At 43.0% G+C, this 20,650-nt stretch overlaps 1 protein-coding gene across 2 annotated transcripts in view; it reads left to right on the top strand.

Annotated features, from left to right (window-relative positions):
• The window catches only part of cacna1ia (calcium voltage-gated channel subunit alpha1 Ia), a 66,932-nt gene that overhangs the window by 14,239 nt on the left and 32,043 nt on the right, over positions 1 to 20,650 (top strand). For both annotated transcript variants that reach the window (XM_049744023.2, XM_068653376.1), the window contains exons 2-4: positions 2,430 to 2,690; positions 15,856 to 15,965; positions 18,930 to 19,063. In XM_049744023.2, the coding sequence (XP_049599980.2) occupies positions 2,447 to 2,690; positions 15,856 to 15,965; positions 18,930 to 19,063 (488 nt within the window). In that variant the 5' untranslated portion in view covers positions 2,430 to 2,446. The remainder of the gene's footprint in view (positions 1 to 2,429; positions 2,691 to 15,855; positions 15,966 to 18,929; positions 19,064 to 20,650) is intronic.

Genomic DNA, 20,650 nt, shown 5'->3' with positions numbered 1-20,650 from the left:
GCTGTTTGTGCTGACGCACACACATATAGGATACGTACTATGTATACCGTTCATTGGGGATGTGCCCTTTTTTCCTGAAATATTCCGTGTTCTCGCTCATTTTTCACTCTGCTGTGTGCCGTACGTGTGTGTGTGTGGGTGGGTGTGTGTGTTGTCAGCCGATTGTATTGTGTCACGGTGTAAGAAAGCACTCCGCAGAGGTTGTAGCCAGGTGTTGCAGAAGTCAGAAGCATGGCAGCTCTGCTTGGCTCAGCGTTGTTCCAAATCACACAGTGGCACACAAAGGGGGACATTCACTGAAGCACACACACACACACACAATGTATGCACACCAATTTGCCTTGTTAAAAAATGAAATTCCCCTTTAGGAACTTTCAATGAGACCCAGATTGTGTTACTATTTATTGCAGTGTGGCGCAACTAACAGTTTGCATCTACTCGTCCAATTAAAGGTGCTAATTTGTGAGCACGTTTGTGTGTGTCACCTGCAGCAAGCTTGTGTGAGTTTGTGTTCTCTTTCCTGTTCTCTCACAACCACACGCGCAAAAGATCATAATATTAAATTTGCTCTGACTGTCAGCCAGTCTTGGGTGTGCTCTCGTATATGTACGCGAGCTCCAAGGCAAGCTTCAGCTCAGCCGTGACCATAATGAGCTCGAGCTGTGTGAAAAATGGATGGATGGATGGATAAATGGATAGATAGATATTTAATTGACCAAATGTGATTTAATGTTTCTGGAGTGTTTTGGGTAGTCTGCTTTACAGTAATAGCTATAAAGTCTGTCTAGCAAGCCTTTTTTTTTTTTTTGTAGAAAATGCTGTTAGAGCCACTTATTTTTATGCGTTCTGGCTTAAAGGGGAAGTGAACCCAATTTTATTCTTTCCAATAATATGTTGTATGTGCCTGGCTAGTCTAAACATGGCATTCTGATTAATATTGTCATTGTGGAATATAAGTTAAGAAGCAAAATTCTGCATCCCCCCCCCCCCCCCCCCCCCCCCCCCCCAACTCAGGGAGCAGCCATTTTGTCACTTGCTGTCAACTGAAAATCACATCACAGTTGACAGCAAGTTGCAAAATGGGCGCCCCCTGAGATGGAAAAAAATATATAATACTCTGAACAATTCCCATCGGATCGGTTTAGCCACGATTGTTGTTTTTCTGTGCTCGTGCAGAAACTAAATTAGTATCAAGCTTTGTTTCTTGTTTTAGTCGCTTTTTTTCCCCGTCTTATATTGTGTTGTTTACCATATTCAGGAATCTTGTCAGAGGATTACATACTGCTTATTATATCGCTCGTGTCCTATTTTCTCCCTTTGTAAAAAATAGCCTTTAATATAATTATCCTATAAAAACAAAGCCTCTCCCTCCGCTAGCACTTAATCCTGCCGTCGTAGGATTTAGCATAAATACACAAGTACTGTACCTACGTGTTTACACACTGTTGTAATTAATCAAAATGAACATTCACACATGATCACGCTGCTTAAAATAATCATTCAGCCCCCTCCAAACATTCTTCTGTTAATGTTCCAGTGCTGAAATTGCATGGCTAGCTAGCTTGTAACGCGTGTCCGTGAGTGTGTATTTGTAAACGTGTTTGTAGCCTTGGCTTGCCTCCATGCTGGCTGCCTCATTTGGCTGCAAGTTAAAAGCAAGTGGACTCCCGAGCTCAATATGTTATTTTGCATCCACTCAAGCTTCAGCTGCTACGTCCGACTGGTTTCACGTTTGGAATGCTAGCTAGGGCCAAAATCCAAAAGCTTTTATTTGTCAGTCTTACGTTTACTACTGTGGGTTTTTCCTCCCTCGCCAGCTCGTATTACTTGTCGCGTTATGTCGTCTATACATTGGAATTAATGCCATGGTGCTTTCCAAGATTAAAGAGTGATGTCATGTGGGCGCGCTAACATCAGCTCTAACCTTATTTAATGTTAATGCTGGTGTGCAGCTTTTGTGAGCCTTTAAAACATCCATAAATTCATTTGCTTGGCTTATTTACCTTGCACCCATGTCTTTGAAGCTTAAGAAATGCCCACTAACTGCTGCTAAATTGTTTTCGCCGCAGTGGCTTAAAAGTAAATTACACTTCAGGACTCCTACTGCTGTTAGGGAGCAAAAAAAAAACATTCATGTAGTGATTCGGCTGAATAAGTACAAAGGTTGCTAGAGAACATGCAGAAAGAATTATTCACAGTTCATCATCAATATAGTTTTAATAATTCAACACAAAATAATCACAATCATGACATAATGCTATTGTCTTTGTATTTTATGAGTAAAAAATGAAGAGCGGTCCTCTATTCAGGCTTTGTAATGGAGCGAAATGTTACAAAAGCTGGCTTTCATCACAGTTTCTTGCCAATAATCAATGTGAGCATTCAGCTGAAAATGTCATTTCCTTAACCTGGTTCTCGTCTCTTCTCAGAGCTCGGCTGGGTCGCCATGACGAGCGAGGAGTGTCCTGCGCCGCTGGGGGGCATTTCCTCGCCAGGGCATGGCGAGGAGTACGGCTCGGCGCAGGCTGATGACATCATCGAGGAAGTGGGTCCAGGTGATGAAGCCAGCATCGGAAGTGACCTGAGCACGCTTGTGGTGCCCTTCCCGGAGCTGGCGCCCGTGGTCTTCTTTTGCCTGAAGCAGACCACCTGCCCCCGCAGCTGGTGCATCCGTATGGTTTCCAGTCCATATCCTTTCCTTCGCTGGTGGAAATGCTGCTCTTTATTTGCACTCAGGAACGGTCGTTGAAATGTTCCATTTTCTTTGTCAGCTCTTTTGAATGGCAACTGGATTGCGATGCCAGCGGCCGTGTTGTTTACCTCAACCAAAGAGCCGAGTAAGCCTTTTTGTCAGTTGGAAGGAGGACATTTTGAATGCCAACATTCTGGCCTGCAGTATTTAAGCAAATTGTGGCCTCCGTAACACCGACGGGCGGGATTAATGACCATGCAGGACAAGTATATAAATCACAGTCTTTCATTATTATCCTTTTTTAAATCGTATCCTATAGCAGAAGGCAATCATCAGTCGAGCCCTCAAATCCACTACGTTGATCAAGAATAAGCGAATCGAAACTGCCGATATCGATAAACGATCCATCCGCATTGTAACACTCAATTAACAATTCCTTACTGACCGATCGCCGCCCATAAATAAGCATGAGTACAATAAATCCTCTTAAGTCAACGCCTTTAAACTCATGCACTGTACACTCGATAAACAGCGAGTTTGCGTGTCCGAGCGACACCGAGCCGTGCGTTTGCTGACCGAGCTCGCTTGCTCGATGTGGCGTTGGGACTGAAGATGATCCTTTCCCATCAGGAGCGCGCAAAAATCATGCTGAGCTGCCGCATTGTGCATGTGCGCATCCATCACGGGAATGTCACAGGACACACGCAGCTTAGCATTTCCCTCTGTGGGTTTGATGTCGTTTGTCGTTGAGTAGTTCAAGAGGCTCTGGACATAAAAGTTATGTAATGCCATGTGTGAACAATAGCACAGCCTTTGGAGGCTTTTTATTTGATTTGATTTGCTTCAAGTGAGGCCATCTCCTGCAAGTAAGGACAAAGTAAGCATATATGCCATGACAAGATCAGATGTGGTTTGTGAAATGTGTTTGAGTGAGTGCGCCTGCTGCAATGTGTGTTTATGAGAGGGGTAATAAGAGGCTGTTTGGCCATCTCTTGGCAGATCAATAAATCTGTCCGCCACTCAGTTAAGAGGGGGCCTTCGGTCTCTCTCTCTCTCTCACGCACGCACGCATGCACGCACGTCTCCAATAGTCTCCCACGCCTGCGGCAGAGCACCTGGAGCACTGTTGCCGCAACCCCTCCGTCATGCGCCACTACAGTATCCGTTCCCGTTACGGCACAGTACAGTACACTTCCGGACACTCGATTAGGTACGCTTGCTATTGCCGTCGTTAGCTCCACTGAAATACTGTACTGCTATATTTGAAGGCATGTGAAGTGGCGGTGAATGCTTCATAAGGCCATTCTGGGGTGAAAGTGAAATTCATGCTAATGACTTTGCAGCGGTCGCTGTAGAAAATCGATAGCAGTGATTTTTTTTTGTTTTTTGAAGCTCGGTGTTGACCGATGTGGCTCTGCTTGCCGTCCTTCCTCTACCCCCCCGTTGAAACATGAGTGCAGCTGAAGCCCCGATAATATTTATTTCCTCCCGCATTGCCTTCTTTCTGTCTTTCTTGCCCTTTCGCTTCCATTTTTTGGTACCACACTAGTTGTCTTCTTTGATTGGCTCCTGCGGTGTTCATGCAGAGTGACCGGCCTCTGTGGCCCGTGATCCTCTCTGGCCTTGACAGCTTGTTATCTCCATGGTGACGGATGGCTGAGGCGTTGCCGTGCCTGGGTCTTAACTAGTGCTGGGGATGGAGCACACACCTGGGACACATCATCCACTTTGGCTCACCTTCCTCCTCCGTTTGAATACAATCTCCTCGGGTAGCTTTCTTCATACTCGACTTTGGAAGTTTTTGTTCAAAATGGCGCCGTGGAAGCAGGTTCAAATGTGACGATTGCCAATCCGCTAGTAGAAAGCGGAAGCAAACGTTAATGAGCCCCCGCCAAGGATAAATAAGAACCTATTAGTATGATTATGCTTCCCATTACTAATTATATTCCAAGATGCAATCGTGGTCCTTTTTTGCACCCTCGGCCCTTCTCCCTCTTGGGTAGACCAAAGTACATTAACGCATGTGAGTTGGGAGAGGCGCACTGGTGAGGAGATGAAGGCTTTAAAGTGACTTTAATGAGTGTTGTCGCGGCAGGCCTCGGTGCTTGCGCACTTTGGCCGACCTCGCTCACATGTGGCACTTTTAAGGCACTGCCTCTGTAATGAGCATGTGGGGCGCTGTGTGTGTTATGATAGCAAAAGCCCCACACGACATGAATAAGAGTGTTGTTATTGGCTCTGATGCTCATTTCATTTTATTTACGGCCTTAATACATAATCTAACGCAAAAATTAGAATGACATTTTTTTATCGAGGAGAATTAAAGAGTGCTGCGTTCAATTAAAAAGAGAAATGATTTCATTTTTCATTCTCCAATGAGCTTTGCTGCTAACTGAAGGCGAGATGGAATTTATTCTCTTTTTGCTTTTTTGAATTAGTTTCCCAGCCACAAACTGCTGTGGTGGTGGTCTGGAGGTCACGCACTGCATTGAGAAATGTTTTTCAATCCATACTAAGCTAATTTGCTAATTGCTTTAAGTGCTAGATTGTGTGCACCCAATTGGATTTGTACTCGAATGTATTTTAGCGAGTTTTGTCATGCAAAGCAGTGAGCTGCTAGGAAAAATTGGAAATAGTCTCCAATCATCCATCATGATGCTGTGGCAAAAGTGGAGGAAGTCAAGTGTGTAGGTAATACCTTACAAGAAACAATAATGGTGGTGGACTTACTTGGAGTCGTGTTTTTGTCAAAAACAAACACGGGGCTGTTTCTCTTTGCTTTATGCCGTTTCCTTTATATGATCCTGGAGGAAATTGAATTAGTCTGCCTCTATAGGTGCAGAGTAGTTTATATTATCTGTTCTTCACAAATGTTTTCACAGTGAGTCATTGTGCACAGTGCCTTGGTTTTTTTTTGGTTGTTTGTAAGTGACCATGACATTTTCATGAATAACGTATTCTCCTGCTAAAATGCATTCATGGCAAGATGGAAAATAAAAATGAGTTAAGACTCAAGCAAAAAAAAAATATATATATATATTTGCTTTTTCTCCATCAGAAGAGAAGCCGGATTCTCAAAGAATTATTTTCCCAAAGCTGCTAGAAGTTCTTGTTAAAGCCTTCTCTCGCTATTTAACACTGCGAGGCAAATAAAGTGCTAAGGACTCATTCCAATGTGACAGCTCAGTCTGCCTTCACTTTGTAGAATAATATTGGTGTTGCGTGCGCATTGTGCAATGTTTTGCTTCCAGCTAATGCTGTGGAAAAACTGACAAGCAAACAATAGTTGCACGCTTAAACAAGCCGGGCCGCGATGATTATGACTGCAAACAAACAGCAACTCCCATCAGTCGCAACATTATCTACATTCTAATGAGATCCAGTACAGGAGCTGCAGCGGCGGCAGCGGCAGCAGCAGCGGCGGCAAAGTTTGCATTTTATTGAGAGCTATTTTACACTTGTAGTCAGTGACCGTGCAATGCTTTCCTCACTTGACTGAAATCCAAAAGTATCATAAGTCCCGCTGGGATAAGAAAGATAGTCAGTTGGGGTCGTAAAGTATCTTATGAAGTACATGAAAACGTGCAATGGAGTAGAATAAAAATAATATTGGTGAGTTCATATCGCTCCAGTGATGATGGCAATTGCTCAGGCCCCGTAATGTTTGCATGGGGTTTGTTGCTCGGCGGAATTCGTAAAGCAAAGTCGTAAAAAGGTCACTGCTAGCCCCGCCTACTTAGCTATTGAAATAAAAACAGGCAAATGCTTCAAGATTATAAACAATTATATATTTATAATTCATCAAAACAAACATGCCCCTAAGGTTGATGCAACTGAGCAAATATACATCATATGAAATATTTATAGTGTTTATAATTTTGATGAAAAAGGAGGAAAAAATTCAAAATGAACTATAGAAAAAAATAATACTAATAATAAAAACATGATTTTAACTCGAATTGAAATTGTGACTATACAGTAGCTTCAATACCGTTTCACTGTTCAGCTTTGTAGGAAATGCGTGAGCTGCGTGAGTCATTGGGGGATGTTTATGAATATTCTGCTTTTTGATTGATCATCAGAATGTTTCCGCGAGATCCATTTGGCCACTTGCAGCACCCGCTTTGAGGTCCACCCTTCTGTAATGAATACTTATGAGTGCATTAGCAGACCAAGAAGACTCATTACAATATCAAGGAAAGGAGCACATCGCACACGCTTTCATGGCTTTGGAGAAGAGATTTTTTTTTTCTTTCTTTTTTTGTCGGGGTCCTTGCCGCTCGCTATAGGAGCGTGTCACGCTATGAGCGTCTGTGGAACAATTATCCCAATCTCAAATGCTTCACCGATGCTTTACCCACGGAGGGGGCAATGCTCGGGAATCCTGCGGCAGCCTTTCTGCATCACGGCTTCTCCTGCTTCCAGTTTGCATAAAGAACTTTGTGATTCACTCTCGCACAGCTGTCATGTGTGATGGTGCCCTCGCAGCATGTTCCGGAACGTCGCTGACGTACTGTATGATGGGCTGCAAACCATGTGGCTGTGGGACCTTGATTTGACATTGATATTTTCCAATCACAAATTAACTGAAAGGGATGATGGCCATTAGTGTGCAGGTACGGGGAGCAGGAGTTGGAGATTGCTAGTTAGCACTCACCCTCAAAAGGCAACTTGTGAGGGAGACGAGTGAACTCTTGCCCAGTCCCTGTCAGCGCAAAAGACGTCTGGTGTGTGTGTGTGCGTGTTAGCGTGTCACAAGTTCACGTGTGTTGTCTTTTCTTCTCCTGACAGAGGAGGAGAGCTTCAAGTGTCTAATTACGCTGGTGACTGCCACTTTAGACCTCTTCGGAAAAGAGCGAGGTGTCACAAAGCCTAGATTTAAGACTGAGATTAGGATGAAAGAACCAAAACAAAAAGTTGGAGTAACAAGAGGGACGCTAAGAACCTGGAGCAAACCAAACTTCAACAGATATAGATTTGGTAATAAGTGCTGACCCCTTCCCAGACCTCTGACATGCGAGGGATCGATTTATGATTAATATCCTACAGACAGTTAAGTCAGAAAAATCAGAAAATACTCAGCAAATTTCAAAGAGGTGGCAGTGCCCCGCGGTCCCCCCTCTAGCTCCGCCCGTGCAGAATAGCAGAATCAATTCCTACCGACTTGTACTTTTCTCGGCTTGGTGGTATTTAAAAAAAAATATATCTTGCCCTTAAGAACATATGAATTTGTGATGTACACTTCCAACACCTTCTGCTACAATTCTTCCTGCCTTTTGTCCAGTGACCCTTTTGCTCTTCTTCCTTTCGCTCTGTTACCTCCTCGAGTTGCTGGCAGAGACGATAGAGAGTGGAGTTAGGTGTCAAAGAAAGAAAAAGGGCTTATGGTCTAAGGTGAGGAAAGAGTTAGCCACCACCGCAAACCTGCTTTGTCACTGTCAAACACACACACACTCATGTATATATAAAATACACAAACGTAATCCCAGCTGTCACATATGCGTGACACACATATGACTCACGGTCACCCCAAATCCTTTCTTTGTGTTAATCATCTCCAAATGTGCAAGGCATACGTGTCAGGGCATAAGCTTCAACTTTTCTGACCAGTGAAAAAAGCTCGAGCATGTTGCGTAATGTTGAAACTTAACTGTTGATATGTGCAGCTTAAATGAGCCTTGCAGCTTAAGTCATTAAGCATCAGCTTTAAACTTACAAGTCGCTGACCTGGTGAGTTTCTTCTCAAAGTGTGTGTGTGTGTGTGTGTACAGTAGAGGGTCGCTATGTCAAGCAATCAAAGCTCGCTAGGAGTGAAACCAGCTTAGGTGGAAGGAGACAAGGAAATAGTAGCGTGCCTGCCAGTCAGACATTTGATCAAATGGCTTAATGACTGCAAATGGGATAGCGATTAGGAAATGGAGTCTGGCTTTGCTTCTTTCCAGGCCCAGTCTGCGTGAGGGAGGCTGATGGCATCGCTACGCTGTCACACTTTTCTTGTCTGGTGACTCTGAATGTGTGGGAGCATGACCATGTCATCATTTTACACTCTCTGCACACAAGCAGAGGAGTCTGCAAAAAAACGTACAAGTGTCAAACCATATGCTGCATTGCGCATATTATTCAGAACTCATGATTGATGATGATTGATTATTGTCATGATTGTCATTTTTACCTCCGATACATGAAAAAGCTAAATCATTTTTTTCTATCTATCTATCTATCTATCTATCTATCTATCTATCTATCTATCTATCTATCTATCTATCTATCTATCTATCTATCTATCTATCTATCTATCTATCTATCTATCTATCTATCTATCTATCTATCTATCTATCTATCTATCTATCTCTATCTATCTCTATCTATCTATCTCTATCTATCTCTATCTATCTCTATCTATCTCTATCTATCTCTATCTATCTATCTCTATCTATCTATCTATCTATCTATCTATCTATTTCAGTCAGTGTGTTTATTTTGTTTATTTCAGCCTTAAACAAGTCACAAAGCTTCTTTAAGCAGTCGATGCGGTGACCACCGACATACACGTGATCTTGTCTTTAATCCGGGAGACATTCCCGATGATCTCAACCTAATCGCATGATAAAAAGGTTATTTATCGGAGATCACCAAAGCACCTGCTGTCCTTAAGTAAAAAGCTACACTGTTTCTCTAGCAAACGAAAGTTGACACGGCAATTTTGCGCAAGTTAGTTTCCTGGCAGGGGATTTAAAAGGAGAGTGAGCGTGAGAGTGTTTGTGCGCGACTGCGTCTTCTCTTGGCTCTATTCCCAGTTCAGGAAATGATAGCGAGTACTAAGGCAATGAACACTGATCTGTGAGTTACAAAAAAAAAAAACAACTATCTAGACTAATCATTTGTTATTTGATTGCCCAGTGTGTGTTGTACTACTATGGGGTCAGTTTGACATACGACTTGCTTTCTTTCGTCTGACCTTTATTTGTATTGGAATTGAGGGTGCTACATCCTTTGTTATATTCATCAATAAGTCCTGGAGATGCTTTTTTTTTTTTTTTCTTTTGCACAGAGCTGAGATGCCTTGACCATTCTAGTCAGTTACTGTCGTGCTTAAAAAAAAAATATTTATTGTTTGAGCACATCAAATTTATGTTCCTTGTGTAATTCTTCCACATTTGAATCGGTGCATTCTTTTTTTGTCCTTTTGTCTCCTCCTGTGTGGTGAGGGCATGTGATGGTGTGCGTGTGTGTGTGCGTGCTTGTGCATATTGAGCTTGCTCTACCTGAGCTTGCCAACATGCAGAGCTGCGATCCCACAGAGAACAGTCTCTGTCAGGCCCTGTTAATATCAGCGAAACCATTTGAGCTGCAACAACTGACCTTGGTAATGCTTCACTTAACCACTGAGCTCATCTAGCCTATTGCCGTCTTTATTCTCTTTTCATATAGTGTGAAAAGTGGCCACCAGGGAGCCCTAATATACGCCTAAAGAGAATTTTTTGCACCGCACGCTAACTGTACTTTTCCAAGGTCTTCTAGTGTCATTTACTAGTTTAAGATATGAGATGACTTTTGATTATTTTGAAGCTAACCATCAAGTCTTCGTATAAGAAATGGCCTTAAATGGCATTGTCATGCTCTGACTGGGCTGTGTCCTCACAAACTCTTGACATTGCCACAAGGGAGGATTAAGTCCAAAAGCAGCCAGAGGAGCTTGAGAGGCCGAGAGAAAAAGATTGATTAAAAAGCCTTTGCTTGTTAAACACCAAAACAGATGGGGTGATGTTTTGAGCCCTTTTGTCAGAATGTGAGAGTGGAGCTGTTATTTTCCAGCAATGATCCAGTTGCTTAATTGTCTCTCTCACCTTTTCGTTCACCCGTGATGCTTACATAACCAGATCACAAAGGTGATGTCACGAATGTTATCATCTGCTTGTTAAAATTAATGGTGTGGATAATTGATATTTCATTACTACTCATCGTGTTATGTTATGTTATGCGCGGAGGAGTCGGACACTTGATGATCATGACACTATTTTTTGATTTGTCCTTTGAAGACAAGTGTGAACTTGGCAAGATCTGCACTGTATAGAAAACGGGGAGCGAGCGAAAACATCTGGCATCCGGCGTCACTTCATTGTTCCGCCGGCTCACGGTCGCAAAGTGCCATTTGCAATCTTATTGCATAATGTCATCTCTGAGATCATGTTTGGCAACCACCGGTGCGTGACCTTTTCCTCTATTTTCCCCCATTTTGCTGGCCGACTGGCCGGCCACTGGCAATGGCCCGTCTTCTTTTTATAATCATCGTAATGAAGAAGAGTTGGAAGGCAGAGTGAGACTTATGCAAATTGCTCGTCGGGCGCTTATGTTGGAGCAAGAGGAAATTTGTACCGCGTCTGCGACTCTTCAGGAAAATGTTGCCGAGCGGGAAGACAGAAGGAAGCGGCTCTAAAAATAAAACGCGTCAAGCGGTGCGGCGCGCCGCAGTTTTTTTGCGGGGTCACGCCAGCAGCCTTTCGTTAAGGTCTTGACTTGGCTTGTCATTCTGCTTCGTCTGCGTCCTCGCCGACTCAACCGAGCATGAGGAACGACGAGCAGAGGGGACGTGGGGACAAATTACTGGCTCTCCCGAATGTGTGTGTGTGTGTGTGTGTGTCTCTGTGTGTGTGTGTGTGTGTGTGTGTGTGTGTGTGTCTGTAAAAAAAAATCCAAGTGTGTGTGTTATCGGATTGGGTTGCTGTCAGCTGGTGATTAATAAAGACAGAAACATTGGCTCCTGGTGTGTTGACATGCTCATAATGGACTTGCCAAAAGTTGGCATTGGCGAGGATAACAAAAAGTTATTCAAGCTTGAACTATCTGCCTAAATTCAAAAGTCGATCCATTCAGTCCTGTTTGCGCTTCATCTCAACGTTCTAATTTAGTCTGAGCTTAACCTGAAGGTAGCCATAGAAAAAGAGGTCGAAGTGCATTATTGAGTCACTTGCAGCGCTCACGGATTAATGTTGTCGTAGTCTGACAAGGACGAATCGTGAAGGGCTAAAAGTTATTTTGCTCACACTTTGGACAGTTTGGCCAAAAGGCTGTGCGCAAAGTCAAATTGCAAATGAATAACAATCCCCAGGTCAAGCTAAAAAGCACTTAATGCTTCAGCATTTCCTTTTTCTTTTTTTTTTTTTAAGCATCACTGTAACCAGAGTGTTTTGTTTCTGAGCTGGCGGCCATCAAGATTTTCTGGAGTGAGCCGACAGAGGGAAACATAATGGAGGATTGCCGTTACAAAGGTCAATAGAACACACATATTTATATCAAAAGCAATACTTGTGCTTTGGCCTCCAGTAGTGGAAGAGAAACTGCCCTTGTCGTTTTGTTTTTACCTAAGTCATTTGAAATATTTCCTCGCAGTTGACAATGCTGGCGTTTTTAATCGATGCGGCTTTTGCGCTTTCCCAGAAATGATGACATCATTGACTTTTGTAATGTGATTGAAGCCATATTTTGAGAGCGACTATAACCTGGACAACAATGATGTCATTAGCAAGTTTTGTCTTGCTCTAACACAAAGTCACTCCTTGACATTTAGCGCTACTCTCAGATGCCGTGTTTGTCGTTTCCAAAGGCTTTTAGGAAAGCAAAAGCATTCTGGGACCTGTCACAGCTCCCGAACGAACGAACGAACGCCTGTGTGGTGCTTCTAAAGCAAAGGTGAAAATGCATCCCTTGGTAGCAGCCAGCGCCGCTTCACAGACTTGAAATGTTGGCCACGTGACTGTGGTGCTGTATTGTGCTAATGTGGGCTTACCGCTCTCCTCCAGTCAAAACCAGCTTCGAAGCCTTTTTTAACGTGCAACGTGGCCTTGATTGAGCTCGTTTGTTCTCGTAAGAACTGGAATCAATTCCTCCACTTTGGAATGAATGGCAATGAAGGAAAGTCACTTTACGCCACGAGTGTCAACCTCAGGCTCCTGGGCCAAGTTCGGCCTGCAGTGTCATTATATTTGGCCCGCGGACACAAATTGTGTACCGACTTCATGTGTCGATGCAAAAATTGCAAATTGTCTTCACATGTTACTAGCAATTTTTATCACATTCATCTTGTAAAAAAAAAAAACTGTTTTTGCTAGTCTCTGATTTCCAAACTGCCGATTTATCTGTTTATCGTTCATGCATTTATTTGGGTTGACAGCCCTGAAATACACACTGATAACGGTTCTTGTATCATTTGATATATCTTCTACTTTTTTGGTTCTTCAGTATGCGTGGTCACCTCTACACACACGCATGTCCTCTAAGACTGTAAAGGTGGATTGGCTTGCTCTGGCATGATGTATCGGCTCTACACGTGCAAAGCCGTGCGGCTAAGTGATGAATGAGGAGCGTTAAGGCATTGAAGTTGACTCAGGGCTGGTTATTTGCGATGCTTATAAAGTCATCGGCGTGCTTTTGCGTGCTGAGAATTTAACGCGTGCCACTGACGTGACTTTGTGCGCGTTGACACGTCGGGGCTGATCGGGCAAGATCCCAAACAGCAGGCGCTAATTTATGTGTTCGTTCCAACAGATTGTCCGTGCTGTTATGCTGCGCATGATCTTAAAATTGATTTTTTTCCTGACATGCAAAATTGCTGATTTAAGCATGACGCCATGCGCCTTATGGATAGCGACATGCTGCAGGGAGTTTTTTTTTTGGTAGGGCCGGTGAGCATGGAGCAAGAAGTCGTCGGCATGGCCCCGTCGTTGAGTTTTCATCTTCTCACTCTCCTTCCTCTATGTGCAATTCTCTGACCCCGTGTCCAATCCGAGCTAATGGCTTGTGTACTCTCCACTCTGAATGTGTTTGCCTTCCTGTTCCCATCTTTACCTACTTGTCCATGCAAACTTTTCTTTTTCAATATTATACAACCAATTGCTTCAATGTTTATTTTCACCCATGCTAACCTTTGCTGCTCTACCACATTCTTTTACTTTGCAGCACCCGTGCTATTTTACTGACTCATGTTATACTCTTTATTCACACACACACAAACACACGCACACACACACACACACACACACACACAATATGTATTGGATTTTCTTTCCAATAGTGTCTGCAGTGCATTCAGCTTCACTTGCTGCGGCAATGTACTGGAGCAAGGCACCTGCTGTGCTGAGCTGATATGAGGAGAGAGAGAGAGACAGAGAGACACACACAAACACACACACACACACGTTGCCACATTCCAAATGCTTAGATACGGCTGGAAAAAAATGTAATTTGTAAATGCAGACATGGCTCCTAACATATTGGCAATTGTGTATAATTTCCAAGTGCCTGCAGAGAATTGTGCGTATTACGAAAATCATGTGGACAGCCGTAATTGCCTCACACAGTTTGTGTTGTCTCAATGTCTGAAGGAAACCCGCAGAGGTTGTATTGTCTTGAAGCGCACTTTGTGTGCGTGCGCGCGCGCGCACTTGCCTTTGTGAATTTAGTCTTCCAAGTGTGTATTATTTGTGCTTTGATGTGGAAACAGTCAATAGGCCGCCTTTGACACGTTTTCCAATACAGCAGCACTTCCCCTATTTTCCGGGAATTGGAATCCATTGACAGTAGCCCCAACGTAAACTCGGTCGTTTCTCATTGAATGATTAGCCAACTTATGAATTTCTCCACACTGCAGTGTTGTTTCAAAGCTTTCAAGATCTGCACATCGGTCGGTCGGGTGTAGCCTGATCCACGCACGCAGCCGCGGGGTGACGGCTGCCACCTCCCAAAACCGCCTTGCCGCTCGAGCTGCCAACTCCATTTGAACACTGTCACTGGAAAATATTTCAATGCGCAGTAAAGCCCGCCCGGTCTGAGATATAGAAAATGCACCCAAGTGGATTTGAATTTGCCAGCAGAATTCATTGGGCTTGCCTACAGCTGTCTCTTCCGCTCCCTCCGCATGTCATGTTTTGTTGACATTTTGAGGTGAATTAAATTAAGTGTTTTTTTTTGTTAGTAGTTTGTGATGTCGTTGCAGCACAAATACTCGAGCTAACGTTGCAAGATTTCAATGCATGGGTTCAAACCCATAATGATGATGTCATCTCTTTTCCATCCGCTTGTTGATTGGATAGAGCAAAACTAGCAAAATACGCCTATAGACATTATTAATAATTCAGCATCTCTGGTGAGTATGATGTGTATTTAATTCCAATTGATTACATCTTATGGGAAAATATTGATTCTAATGACGATCATGGCCTGCTGTTCGATTGCTTTTTTTTTTGTATATTTCAAATTTATATTTGTGATATTGGTCGCCATGATTGAAAACAAAACTACTGCTCATACATCTGAAATAGAACATACACATTTAAAATTGCATTCTTTTTTCTCTTTAAATTTTGTGAGAGCGAACCTTGTTGAGCTTCTCCTTCCAACTGCTTCTTTTATCGCAACCTGCCGAAGCACTTTTCAGTGGAAAAAGAAATGAAACACACCCAGCTACTAAATTGGTTCATGCACCATTGCCCCCCATTTTATTATTGTGATGATTAGAATAGCTTCTCCCTCCCTCCCTCCCTCCCTCCCTCCCTCCCTCCGGCTCGCCGACATCAAATTGAAGCTCTTTGGTTACCTGAATGCACAACGGGCCACAAAAAAGAAATGACAACACCAAGTGGGAATATTTTGTTAAAAGGGGAGACATGGAGTGTTTGCTGCTTGGAAAGCGGCAACGTTGAAGAAAAATAGAAGCAAAAAAGGAGTCTTTGATAAAAATCTGTATTGACAGCGAACAGCAGGCGTACAAATTGTCGGTGACGGGATGGGGAGCTCTATAAGGTCTATATAAAGAAGAGGTGATGGAGACAATATGTTACGCTAACAGGTGAGCCATCTCAGTAAATAATTGAAGACAAGAGATTTCTCGTCTCTTCCTTTCATTTCTTGCTGGTGTCACTCTGGTTTAGTTTCTTGCCAACATGAGAAGAGCCTGACATGAGCAGACATTCACGCGTGTGCTGGAATCAGTTGGTTGTCATGTGAGTCAGCCGCCCGGGGTCTCAATCTGGTGGGGGGAGGGCGAGGGTCAACATGACGAAGGACCTCAAATGGGTGTTTTGTCGTCTGTTGCTGGCTATAAGGGCCCATGTAGTTGAAGATGTCTAAAAGTTGTCCCATCCTTAACTCCTCTTTTGTTGATACATGGTTCGAGAGGATCAGCATCATGGTCATCTTGCTCAACTGTGTGACGCTGGGAATGTACCAACCTTGCGAGAACATCGACTGCACCTCAGACCGCTGTCAAATCCTCCAGGTAAGGCGGCCAAGCGCTAGCCATTCAAATTTCAGTGAGGACCTCAGTCAAAATGACTGTTGTTGTTTTTTTCTTTCTGCAAACTAGGCACCCTTTCAAGTACAAACATGATTGCATTTGACTGTGAACGTCTTCACGTTGAATTATACTTTGCTGCTTTGGTGATCCATCTTCCTGCTTTAAGCCTGTGTGTCTTCCAACTTCCTGCACAATAGTGCCTTTGCCTTTTTCTGGCCTTTGTTTCTCTAACAAGCCTTTTGTTTCCCCAAGAAGTTGGGGTGCCTCTTTTTGTGGCTAATAACAACGGCAGAAGATTTTGCTGACAATGCTTGTGTGGTTCCGAATAAGTGTTGCCCTCGCAAGCTACTTCTAGGAAACAAACTCGCGACTTTGGCAAAGTATTGATTGTCCTTAACCAACATAGGAGTTACAAATAATGCTTGTTATACGCTCAGAGGGGTACTTTATAATCATTTTTCCATTCAGGCTTCAAATCAGTTTTTTTTTTATTAAATGACTACTTGAGGGGAACGTATTTTTCAGTTTTTAAAGGTTTTTAAATGTTCCTCTTAAGCAGTCGACGTTCTTCTCATGCTTTCTCTGTCATGTTTACATGAGTGTATGTTGTCACTTCATTGGAAAGCGGATTTAATGCCTGATGATTGTTTTTTTTGCCCTTTTTTCTGCTCCTATTTGCATGCGAGTGTGAAATCCCTCCGCCGATTCATCTCGACTGTAACTCATTTGCGTACGGCACCATGCAATATATCTTGGTGTTTCACCATCAAAATGTGAGTGACCTACTTAGCACATCGTCTCCTTCCATTCCCAAATAGAAGCATATGAGGTAGCTTCCACAGCAGCTCGCGTTTCACATCATGAAAGGGCCCTTGACACGTAACACCCTCGCTCTCTTTACAAATCATGTTGATGATTAAACCTGATAGGCTGACTGAAAAAGAAGCGAGCGCCGGTGACAAATAGCTACGATGAATTCATTCCCCCTCTTTCGCCGGCGCAACGCAGCCAATGTTGAATTACACGTGAGGCTGGCGGCTTGCATTATTTATCAAAACATCATTTAAACAGCTTATGAGACTCGTCCTCTCGTCGAGAATCTAATCTGGAAGCTCTGCTGATGTCTGACTGCCGTCATTTGATTGTATCCTGTTATAGTGCTGGACACAAAAGTAGAAAGTCTATTATACACAGGAGGAGTCCTGTAGGGTCCAATTTGGTTGGATTTATAGGTGTGATGTGTTTCATTTGCATACAGAGAAAAGGTACTTGACATCCTGGTGGCTTCTGTGATGACAAACTTTTACAGGTGTCTGTTTGTAGAGGAGGAAGGACACCTTGTTGAGAACTTGACCGCCGGCCAGTATAAAGTCAGTCAGCCTCCAGGCTTGTTTCGTACTTTGGTGACCATCTGGCGGTCGTGCTGCTGCCGCCGCCGCCGCCGCCGCCAGACCAGACAGCAACTGAAACTCCAAATAGTCTCAATTGGATGACAACTGAAATCAGTTGAATTTTATACAATTGATGAAGACATTTTTGGACAGAAGAGCAAACGGTAAAACAAATTAAACAAACTCCAATTCCTCATCCATTACAGACCCTACTTGAAATTGTTTGTGAGTACTGAGAGAGCAAAAATTTTCTCCACATGAAGCATCTAACTAGCGGATGCGTCCACTTTTCTCTCATCTGTGTTGTGCGTCCCGCTGTGGGCTAGCATTGATGCTTTTTCTTTGTCATTTATCTTCTGCCTGAAACCTTCCAAAGGTAATAAACGTAAACTATTTGTGGGAAATGCTTTTCCCATTGCAGCATGTGTATTGGCCCGCCCCATTTGTTGAGCCCACAAACTCAATTTTGGAAGCATCGGTGGTCAGTCTGTCCCGTATTTTGCCTCTTTTTGCGGCTTAAATGATGATGGAAGCAGCCAGCTATTGAGAAAGAAGGTTCAAAGTGGCACCATCGGAGTGCTAATGTCACCAGAGATGTGCTTACTCAAGCAAACTTTACTGCTGGCATTGGGTCACTTACAGAATAGCACCCTTGTAATCTCAGCAATTCATTTCTTTTTTTAACCAAACGTCAGGATGAAACTTTTATGCCCTGACCGGTCATGTTACAATTGCAAATTTCTCGTCGGTGAGTGAGAACACGATTGTTTTTTTTGGTCAAGTCAGAAAACAATCCTTGCAGGGATATACTGCCACACATGAAAAAAAAAAACCTAATAAGATATTTATCAAAGACTGGGTTTGTGTTTGGATGCCACACAGCCTGGGAATTGAATAAAAAGCAAAAACTGTCATCTTCAAAAAGCCAAATAGTTGGCATATCCCGCAGCCTGCTGGCTACGACTGCTTCCACTTCTCAAATAGAGATTCCCTTGAATGACTTACAGTATTAGTAAGGCTGCAAAACAGTCATACAGCCCAAAGCCTCCCATTTTTTTTCATCCCCCTCCAAAAATAACAATAGAAGGCTTAGGGTGGTGCACAGTATAATAACAAGTGGAAATTGAATGGCACGCTATATTCCTTACTGCTTTTTTTTTTTTTTTTTTATATTTTCAAATCACATATTGTCATTTGTGGGTTGTTATATTGAGCAGTTAACGATCAGCGGTGTTTAAAAGACAGTCGGGCGGAAATAAAAATAAAAAATAATACCCTGTAAGGCGTGAAATGGCCTTAAAATTGCCTTTTCAAGGTGGAAAATTGCTCATGGATTGTTTTGAGACCTTTGAATTGAAAAAGGGTCAAAAGTGAGTCAAAACACATTTTCCCTTTGACCTAGAAAATGTCTTGCAAGGCTTTCTGGGTAAATGACTTAGTCTGCAGAACACAGGCAACCTGCGCATCTTTTGTAGAACAACTGAAAGGTCTTCACCTTCTCGCGCCATATTCACTTCTTTTATCTAAAATTTGATTCTGTTTTCATTGCTCCCAGGCCTTCGATGCCTTCATCTATATCTTTTTTGCACTGGAGATGGTGGTGAAGATGGTGGCTCTTGGAATCTTTGGACGTCACTGTTATTTGGGAGATACTTGGAACAGGCTGGACTTCTTCATTGTCATGGCCGGGTAAGCTAAACCGTGCACGGTTCCCCTGGATTCCCAAATATATTCAACATATTGTTGTTGTTTTTTAAAGTAAGACTAGCTCTGCCTGTCATTTGGAAATAACAATGTAAAATTATGCCCTTTCCAGTGTGGCACCAAAAATGCTTCAAAGTGTGTACGAAAATGTGTCAGAGTAGCATAAGTTAGCATACGTTAGCATGACTGATTAATCGCGGTTAAACACTAGACAAGGTAGAGTGAGGCAACTTGAAGGAACATTAGTCTTCATTTGAATTGCAACAGTTTATTTTGTGTGGATTCCAAATTGCCCCAAAGTGTTCTTGTCTGTAGTTACAGCAAATTACTCAGCAAAATGATTGAGTTGCTCAATTAGTCCGTCAGGTTCTACCTGGCTTTCGTTTCTTTGGGGAGAGTTTGCGCTGTTGTACAACTGCACATCCTTTCGATTAGCATCCGGCCTAATTACTGAGGGCAGTTACCTACCTGTGGGGCCGGGCCAAATCTCAGTCGGCCGTCTGCTATTAGTTCTTTTTCCTCGAGGTTACCGCCTCACGCTCTGGCCGTAATCTTTTTCTTTTCTTTCGTCTAATACACTATACACATAAAATGTGTTTTATATCCCGAGCTCCCGCACTAGCCCAGTTCAATAACCTGAGAAATGAGACTTACTTAAGAACTCCAAATCTTGGGGAATACATTGAGGTTAGCATTTTATTTTCTCAGGTAGCAAGTATGTTTAACGCAAATGATGCAGGAGAAGTGCTTTGTTCACGGATCAACTTGGATGGAAACGTTGAAGCAAGCACATTGCTAATTTGACAATTAAATCCCCGCAGCTTTGACATTTTGCGTCTTAAGGGCTTCTTCTCGGCTGTCAAAGCCGCATCTCCTGCCTGGGTCTTCTCCACTGTAGCTTTCTCCCGAGGCTTTTTTTTTTTTCATACTGTTATGACCATACACACGCTATTAAATAAAAGGCACGAACATCGACGCCGGAGGCTTTTTGGCTCGCCACTAATTACTTTTTCAAACGCTGTGGCCTGATACAGCGTGACACACGTACACACCTTCGACACACACATGAGGACGGTAGATTGTGACACTCTGGCAGAGCTGCAAAATTTAATTGAGCCAATTGGAAGCCAGTTGCAGCGGGATCATATTTTATTATATTTGTGTCACTAGCAAGACGGCCAGTTTGTTGTTTTGTCCTTATTGGAATCTACATTCAGTTAGTTGAGCACAGATATGAATGTATTTGAGGTGGGTAGGAAAAGGTTGGCCCCAAAACACACGTTAGCTCTTGTTTAGTGGCTGACATTTCCGTCGAGCTGCAGTGTCACATGCGGCGGAACATTTTAGCGCGACGCTGGGACGTGACTGTCGACACACTCTCACAGGGAGTACTTGAAATGCTAATAATGAAGTTTTACTGCATGGCAGAATCAAAGAGCTAAAAAAAGATTTTGGTTGAATTTGCTCAATTGCATTTCATCAGGTGGTTGCACAAAACAAAATCGTCCAGTTTCGGTTACATTTTTTAGTCGACTATATCTCTATATAAAATATTTAGGTCAATGGAAAACT

This window comes from Syngnathus scovelli, chromosome 16 (genome assembly GCF_024217435.2).
Source record: "Syngnathus scovelli strain Florida chromosome 16, RoL_Ssco_1.2, whole genome shotgun sequence".
Lineage (NCBI taxonomy): Eukaryota > Metazoa > Chordata > Actinopteri > Syngnathiformes > Syngnathidae > Syngnathus > Syngnathus scovelli.
This window is presented reverse-complemented; position numbering and strand designations above follow the sequence as displayed.